Below are 9,084 nucleotides of genomic sequence, written 5' to 3' on the forward strand. Positions count from 1 at the left end.
AAACTACCTAACTAACCAATACACAAATCAAAGTACTATATTTAATATACTCCCAGAAGCAGCATGCCCCTTTAAAGGAACTGGCAGTAAAGTACAAGTACCCCCAAACAACATGTTCAGTCTCGAGTATAGAAAAATCAATTAACCAGATGTCTCCTCTGGGCTTTGAGGTTGAGACGCCCTAGAACCTCCAAACGGCCCAGTGTGTTTCACTGGCGGCCGTCTGCCTTGCCCATAATCTACCAATCTCAGTTCATCAACAGACCAGCTCTTATAACAACCATGAAATATAATGTTTGGGTAGGAGAGTATCTGGTTCGAGAGGGGATCAGGGTCCTGCTCAGCATAATCCTGATATACAATGAGATTTGTATTGGGAGGATCGTAAGTGGAATATCTCCCAAATAAGCCGCGGCTCGGAGGGTTGGGTGCAGCAGAAGAACCAAATCCGCTACCAGCCGCAGGTCTTGATGAGGAAATAGAACCGAATGCTAGCGCACTAACGGCAGGTATCGTGTTAGAACCAAAACCCGACTGTGTAGTACTGGCGGCTGTTATGGTTGTTGAGCCGAAGGCAGGGGTTACAGTTGTTGAGCCGGAGCTTGATGGTGTTATAGAGGTATTAGCTGGCTTTGGACCAAAGAAAGAGCTTGTCTGAGCGGGGGCTGTAGAGGCTGTCGTTGAGCTCAAAACTGACGGCGTAGAAGTATTGGTTGCTGTTGAACCGAAGGCTGATGGTATAGAAGTGGTCGCTGCCATCGAACCAAAAGCTGACGGCTTAGAAGTACTGGTCGCCGTTGAACCAAAAGGTGATGATGTAGAAGTAGTCGCCGCAGACGTTGTTGAACCAAAAACCGGTAGTTTAGCAGCTGAAGACTGTGCTGCTTCAACAGACCCAAATGCCGAAAGGGGAGACTTTAATGCAGAAACTGAGCCAAATACAGGAGTTGTCGTCGTTGCCGTCGATGTCTTGTTGGAACCAAAAGCAGGAGATTCTGTACCAAGAGTCGTTGATGCCGATGTCGTTGTGGAACCAAAGATGGACGACCTAGGAGCAGCTGCCGTAGACTCCATTCTCAAACCAAACGGAAGCGCCGTAGGAGCAGGAGCCGCAGAAGTTTGTCCAGCGCTGCTCGAACTCATGGCAGCAGTTTGGCCTTGCTTGCCCGACTCAGCCGCCGTCGATTGCCCGCTGTTGGTTGAAGACGTAGATGATATTGCAGGCTCAACACTCGCGGGAAATTTGCTGTTCAGACTTGCTATTTTTCTTTCTGGCAGAGAAACAGGAGGCAGCTTGACTCGAATCTTTCTCTTTGGAACATCTGTATCAGGAACATCTGTCTTGGGTGCCATCTCGACAAATGCTTCTGGGAAATCTATCTAATTACATTAGAAATCGTGCGTCCCCATCTCATTGTCAGACGGTTCTTCTAGTAGGGTACCTGAAAAGCCTCTGGGCCGAGAGCGTTGGCAACTTTGCAAGCCCGTCTTCAATTTCTCAATCTCGTCCGCCAGTTGGCTCCTTTCTACCTTGATTTCGTCTGACTCTTCAGCCAGTCTCTTCAAAATCTCGTCGCTCATTTGGGTGACGACTCTTGGGTTGAAGATGTCGGGGAGCTTCGAGATCAGACAATTCTCAACAACTAGGTGGACGACGTTGTCCGTGAATGTTCGCCGGCTCATCTATGTTCATCAAATTTGTTTCAGAAACTTACTCACTACATAGCACTTATATAGCAGTAGCGGGAAGAATGCCAACTTACTTGGTAATGTGTCAACATCATGTCAACGGCAATGTCAATACCGAAGTAGCTATAAGCGCTGGTATCGGTTTGCATCAGGACATTTAAGACATCTTCAGGCTTTAGCACCCGGTACTCCGTTGTGTTGTAAGCAACAGAATGTTGATCAAGGAAATCAACAGAATTTGACTTCATGCGCCCAAGTTTGCGCCTCCACACTCCCGCTCGGAATTCTATCTCGAGCGGGATTCCATGTCCGGATGTATAAGGACGCATAATCTCGTCGAGCTTGTCCTTGAGCGCATTGGTCATGGAATCGAAGAACGGATCCACACACTCGGCCAAGATTGCGTCCCTTGTTCTCTCGTCGTCTTCCAAGATGTAGTCGAATATCTGATAAATAAACAGCCTTGTTCTTTCTACAATATTATCTACGTGGCATTGAGCTATGCGCCGCCATGGCTCAGACTGATCTCGGAAAAGCTGCATGATGAAATCGTTGCTCGGTAGCCCAGAGAACTCCGCGCCTTGGCTATCCGATGCAAGTAGCTCTATCCTGGTAAAGGCCACACCTTTTTCTTCAACCACTGGATCCGGAAAATCGTAGAGATCGATATATGGATCGAGATTGCCAGGAATATTTTCCAAGGCATCGGCCAGCATTTCCTCGTCAGTTAAGCCTTGCAACGGGTTCTCTCTGGGTTGAGGTTCGTCCCAGTTCATCTTGTACTTGGCTCCTTTTTCTCTCATCGTGAGGTCAAATACATAATTCAAGTTTCGAAGCAATGCTCTCAACTTCCGAAACTTGACCTTGTTTCTTGCTTCTGGGTCTGAGGGGGTAGCGAAGAATGGATCATTATATCTTCCCTCGACTGCATGCTCTGCCAATTTGTGAAAAGCCGTTGATATGCTGAGAAGATAATCACGCATTTCGTCGGAAGTGGTCCTTGTTGTTCCCAGCTTTGCGAGACGTCTTTGGCGATTCTGCAGATTGCCATCAATGTCTCTAATGAGCGCGGGCAGACTGCTCTTAATTTGCTTCAGCAATGCTGTCCCAAGACTCTTCCGAAGACTGTCCACCCCTTGGTTGCTCAGAGGTAACGCAGACCAGGCTCCTGTTTTGAGGAATTTTTCCTCTTCGACGTCTCTCTGATCAAAGTCTAGCTCTAGTTCTTTGGGTCCTCGGTTGCGTAGGACATGCCAACCTAGGCGAAGCTGGTGACTGGGCTCTTGTCCTCTCGCGAGACGCAGATATTCATCTCCTAGATTTAACCCCGGACACAGATCGACTTTAGTGATAACTCCAATCGTGCGCTCCCTTACTGTGTCATGCTGGAGGGCCATGTCGAGAATGGCATGCTTGGACAGGGAGATATCTGCTGACACAACCATAAGAATGATGCTATTTTTCTGTTTCATGTAGCCCTCAACTATTTCGTTAACGACTGGCTTCCATTCTTGAGGCTGTGAGGATGACCCAGAATGGAAAATTCCTGGCAGGTCAACTAGAGTCAGCGAGGGAATGTCTGGCCCGGAAATTTCCACTCGTAAAACATGTTTGGAGAAGCTAGTTGCCTTTCCATCGACAAGGCCCATGTGCTCCTTTGCTCTATTAATGACGTCGGGCAGTTCTGATCTTTGGAAACCGCTCTCGTGAAATGGCGTGCGCGTGAACGATAATGCCGCTGTATTAGCATCAGCAGCAGCATCAGTCGCGTATCGAATTCTCAAGTCTGTGCTGTCCATAAGCGCCCTCCGAAGCACCAGCTCTGTAGGAAACCGAGTGCAGATGCCGTCGCTAACAGGGAAATGAACCCGAGATATCGCTTCTAGCACGGAGCTTTTACCGGAGCATTGGTTACCTACCACGATGATCTGCGGCAGGTCGATGCCGGTAATGCTCAAATCTCGAAGGCCATCGATGGTGTCGAGAAGTCGTCTTGTTTCACTATTGTTGAGCTGCTCAGCTGTCGCTGGGTCGAGGACTGCAGCGTCGCCCATGATGGGATGATTGTGATTTGGAGGAGAGCAAATAGTCCCGCACGTAGCTGAAAGGTTCATGTAGCTGGGACTATTCAGCTCGGAGGGCAAGACCGGGGTCTCGGCCACTTAAGCGCCGAATCCCTTTGGAACAAAGCTAAGGTAGTGTGAACAACAGCGACTTATGTAGGGTAAAAGCTATTTTTATTTTATTTTATTTTCTACTGATATTTGTAGATCATATAGATGCTGCCTATTAACATGAAAATTGCGCTCTTTAATATCCTACTATCTACTACCTAGTAGTAGCTAGGCAATATAAAATATATTCCTTTGACTTAAGCTGCTGCCTAGTTCACTTACCTTGTTGAGAATATTGGCATATCCCAACTTGTTTTAGTCCAAAAGCTGCCACAGCTACCTGCAGTAACATATCAAATTATAACACAGGCTGCCTTTTGCAAAGAAATATAACCAAACATGTAGCTAGCAGCAAGACCCTGGTCTCCTTTCCCCCACCTGGAAACAGCTGACTGGGATTAGAATCTGTTGTATTAGCTGTTATATTTGGCGCTAAAGCTATAGCTGATTAGGCTGGGAAGATAATAAGTAGCATTAAGCTAGTAGTATTATAACAAACTATACACTAGATAATTAGTATAAGATAAATTCCTAAGGGATAAACTATAACAAACTGTACACTAGATAGTTAGTATAGGGTAGATTCCCAAGGAATAAACCTAGTAGTAATTCTAGGTTTATATTAGTAAAGCAGTTAGGAAACTTATTACTTATTTGACCTGGAGCTGTAGTATAGCTCTAGGTCCTGCGCATAAGCTACCCTGCGCTACAGGGGGGTATAGCTCTGGGTGTATAGCTTTGGGTGTTAATAGGGGTAAAGAGGGGGATTTTAAGGTGGGCCTACCCTTTATTCCCTATAAAGCTATATGCATAGCTTAATGAAAAGCAGGGGTCCCTAGTGGCTGCTGCCCTTATATAACTTAATAACTAGGCCTAAAGTGCTGCTCTTGTATAACTTAATAATTTAGCTAATAGCCTAATATAGTATAATATAGTAAGGGCTAAGAGGAAAAAGCTAGCTAAAGGCTAGGCTAGGCTAAGGCTAGAATATATAATAGAATATTTTATTTTTATATATATATATATATATATATATATATAAATAAATAAATATTTGCTGGGCTACTTATAGTAAATACTTTTAAGGAAAGAATATATTTTCTATTTTATTTTATTATACTAAATATAATATATTTTACCTACCTAATATAAATTATATATTACAAACCAACCACATAAGGATCCTTTTAGTATATACCTTCGGTAATACACCAGAAGGCCACAACTAATTAAGGTGTGGGACTCCCTCTCTTAGTAGGATATATACCTACTTATAAGATAAGAATATAGCTCTAGGAGTGTATTCTTATTAGGTACTACAAGACTTACACTAGTGATAACTATAAAATAACTTACTATATAAGAACTATTTATTATACTTATTAGATAAATCTTAAATAATTAGTTATTAATATAGCACTTTTAAATAATAATTAAATTAGTTATTTATAACCTTATTAGCTATATAATTATATTACTTATTAGATCTCTTATATCTCTCTGCTAATATAAATTAACGCCTTAGCTTACAGATTAGGAACCTACCCTATACCTAAGTATAATAGTATAAGTTAGGATGTTATATGTTAATAACTCTTGTTTAAAAGATACCTGTGATCTCTTAAGCAAATCTAAACCACTATACCTAAAGTAATTAGATTAACTAGCACTTCTACTAACCTAACCTATAACAAACCATACACTAGATAGTTAGTATAAGGTAGATTCCCAAGAGATAAACCTAGTAGATAATTCTAGGTTTATATTAGTAAAGCAACTAGGAAACCTAATAAGTAATATAAGCAATAGTAAATAATATCACTAGATAATAAAAGTGCAAAGCGTATTATAATCTTAATTCTATATTAATAACTAGCTATCTAAGTTATTTAAATAAGTATAATAAAGTAAACTTATATATTTAGTTTAGTTATATATAATTATAGTTATAGTAGTAATTACTATAGTAATCACTGGGATAGTATTAATAAGCGCAGGAGTAATTACTTATAGTATAGTAATTACTTCCTTCTAGTTAGTTATTTAGAATATAGTATATTCTTTCTAAGGCCTACTAATATAACCTAAGTGTTATTAGGTTGTAATATAATACTCCCTTCCTGTTAGTTTTATCCTTAAGGCCTATAACTAAGTTATTTTATTCCTGTTAATATATCTCCCTTCTTTCTTTTTTAAATTCTTATTAATATAATATTTAACCTTTTTTCTTTAACTTCCCTTCTAACTCTTTATTATTATTATTTAGCAGATTTAGTTACTATTAAGGGTTTTAATATTATACCTTATTCTTATTATTTATTTAAGGGGCTTTGTTATTAAATAGTAAAGTATTACTCTTTAAAGTATAGTAAATATATAAGAGCTAATTACTTATATAATAGTTAAGGAGTAACTCTTAATTCTTATAAGTTTTTATTTTTTATTTATAATAAAGTCTTATACTAATTTATAATATTCTATATTATTTTAAAGTCTTATTATTTAGATTTAATTAAAGAGTTAGCTAAACTTTTATTATTATAATATTATAAGGCTTTTTATAAGGCTTAGGCTAAAATAGATAAGGCTTTAGATTATCTAAAGCAATTACATTATTAAAAACAGCAGCTTTATACTAAGGGTAAGGAAATAGTATAATATAGCTTAAGCTTATTAAATAAGCTTAAGGATATTAAGCAGTAAAAGTTAAAGGTTCTTTCTATTATATAAAACTACCAAGGGGTAAATCTTCTTAATTCCAATTTCTTACTTAACCCTTTTTTATTATTCCCAGAGACTAAAGAAACTTTATTATTAGCACACAGGAATTAAAGTTTTCTTTAAGTTCCTATAAGTTTTCTATTTCTAGGTATTTCTTTTATTTAACTAGGTATTCTATATTATTTATTTCTAGGTTTTAGCATATAATAAGTATTTTCTTAATTTTATATTCTTCTTTAATATCTTAGACTATTATTTTATTTATAATTAGTTTACTTATCTTTTTATTTACTAATACTTTTTTAAGTAGTAATATATAAAAGACAGCTATTTTTAATCTTATATTATTAAGTAGGTCTAGCTTATAATTAACTTTACTAATTTTCTTTAGAATTTTAAATAGCTTAAGTTTCTTAAAATCCAATTTATTACTTAACCTATTTATTCTAATATTTAGCAGTTTTTTATTATATAAATATTATAATAGGTAAACTATATCTCCCTCCTAAAGGGTTAGTCCCTTAATTCTTATATAATCTGCGTATTCTTTTATATATTACCTAAAGAATTTAAGTTAAGTTTTAAATTCTTCTTATAATTAAATTATATTTTCTGCAAAAATACATATATTATCCATATTTAAATTATCATAAGGTAGTTTATAAGCTTCTAGTGTAAATCCATAATTAGCATAAAATAGTATAACTCCTATAGTTTCTATTATAAAGCTATTATATTACATTTATATAATTAGTAGCATTTTAACCTAATTATCTTATTAAAGGTTAATATAATATTACAGGTATACTTTAATAACTTAATTTATCTATTCTATTTATTTATTTATTTATAAATAAAACACAATACTTAGCTTATAATAAGTTCCAAGTTTAGCTATTAATTCTTGCTAAAATTTAAATACAAAAGTGCTTTCTTTATCTAATATAATTTCTTTTAGTATTTTATATTTAGCAAAAATATATCTTATATAAAAATATACTAAGTTTTTTATATTATATGCCTTCTTATATAATAAGAAATATACTTACTTTAAGAGCTTATCCACAATAACAAAGATACTATTAAAGTGTTTTCCTATTAATAGGTCTTTTAACTTAAGCAAGTTAGTAATATAGTTAAATATAATAATATACTAGTTTCTTTTTAGAACTAGGATTAATTACAGTTTTCCATATAGTTAATGCCTTTTATCTTTTATTTTCTTATATATATTATATTTATTAAGGACTTTTTTAATAATTTTCTTTAGTCTTATAAACCTATAATAGCAAATTATATAATTATATATTATCTTAAGGCCTTTATAAGCTGCTATAATTATACTTTAATATAAGTCTTAAATTACTTCTAGCTGTAATTCCTTTAGTATCCAGATTTTTCTATCTTCCTATATTAATAAATTATTTTTTATAATAATATTTTCTAGAAAGTCTCTTAGTATAAGGTTATCTAGTTATAGTCCTTTAAATTATTCTCTAATCTTATTAAGGATAAGGTTATATTCTTTTATAACAAATAAAATATTAATTTATATTTATTTATAATTACCTTTATAATTCTTTCTTAAAATCTAGGCTTTAATTTCTAGAATTTCTTTAAAATATTCCTTTTTTTAGCTTAAGGTATTTACTTATTTATTAGTAGTGCCTTTATAGTAAATAAGTTTATAGTTAAAGTCTAAGAGTATCTTAAAGTAGCAGGTCTAGTATATAAAAAGCTTTTAAGTTTTAGTAAAGTATATAATATTACAGTAGTTAATATAAACCTTAACCTTATACTTACTTCCTAAGCAATAGTATTACTATTCCTTAAATACTTTAAGGATTACTATAAATTCCTTATTATAAATAAGATATCTTAGTTCTAGTTTATATAGCTTTTATAAAAAGAATACTACTAGATAGTTTTTCCTATTTTTATCTTTTTAAATTAATATTCCTCTAATAGCAAAGTTTAATAAGTTAGTTTTAATCTCTAATAGTTTATTAAAATTATATATAATAAGTATAGGTTCACTAAGGAGTGCATTTTTAAATTATTTAAATACTACTTTTATTTCTAGTTTATATACAAGTTTCCTATTTTTTAATTTCTTCTTACCTTTTTTATTTTCTTTAAGTTAAATAGCATTAGTAAATAGTTTAGCAATTTTACTATAGTTTTTAATAAACCTTTAGTAGTAGTTTACTAAGCCTAAGAAGCTTTATATTCCTTTTTAGGTTTCTAATAGTTCCTATTCTTAGATTATTTTAAGCTTATTAGGATTTATTTAAACTTATCCTAGTAAAATTAAGTGTCCTAAGAATTTAACTTCTTAAATATAAAAGGGTCAGGGTTAGGGTTAGGGTTAGGGTTAGGGTTAGGGTTAGGGTTAGGGTTAGGGTTAGGGTTAGGGTTAGGGTTAGGGTTAGGGTTAGAGGTGCTGGTTTCATCTATCGGAGGGAATGGATTAACCTTAGCAATACGTAACTGAACGAAG

At 34.9% G+C, this 9,084-nt stretch overlaps 2 protein-coding genes across 2 annotated transcripts; both read right to left on the bottom strand.

The window, feature by feature from the left end:
- Nucleotides 1-84: 84 nt before the first annotated feature.
- On the bottom strand, nucleotides 85-3,797 carry TrAtP1_009156 (uncharacterized protein). Its single transcript, XM_066114181.1, has 3 exons — nucleotides 1,764-3,797; nucleotides 1,443-1,683; nucleotides 85-1,376 (listed from the first exon to the last, which is right to left on the bottom strand). The coding sequence occupies exons 1-3, from the start codon at nucleotides 3,741-3,743 to the stop codon at nucleotides 142-144; spliced, it is 3,456 nt and encodes a 1,151-aa protein (XP_065970275.1). The 5' UTR covers nucleotides 3,744-3,797; the 3' UTR covers nucleotides 85-141.
- A 5,106-nt stretch (nucleotides 3,798-8,903) lies between these two features.
- On the bottom strand, nucleotides 8,904-9,059 carry TrAtP1_009157 (uncharacterized protein; the record flags this gene model as incomplete). Its single annotated transcript, XM_066114182.1, has 1 exon — nucleotides 8,904-9,059. A coding segment is annotated over one exon (156 nt), but the record flags the coding sequence as incomplete, so codon positions are not given.
- Nucleotides 9,060-9,084: the final 25 nt, after the last annotated feature.

This window comes from Trichoderma atroviride, chromosome 4 (assembly GCF_020647795.1).
Source record: "Trichoderma atroviride chromosome 4, complete sequence".
In the NCBI taxonomy this organism is placed as follows: domain Eukaryota; kingdom Fungi; phylum Ascomycota; class Sordariomycetes; order Hypocreales; family Hypocreaceae; genus Trichoderma; species Trichoderma atroviride.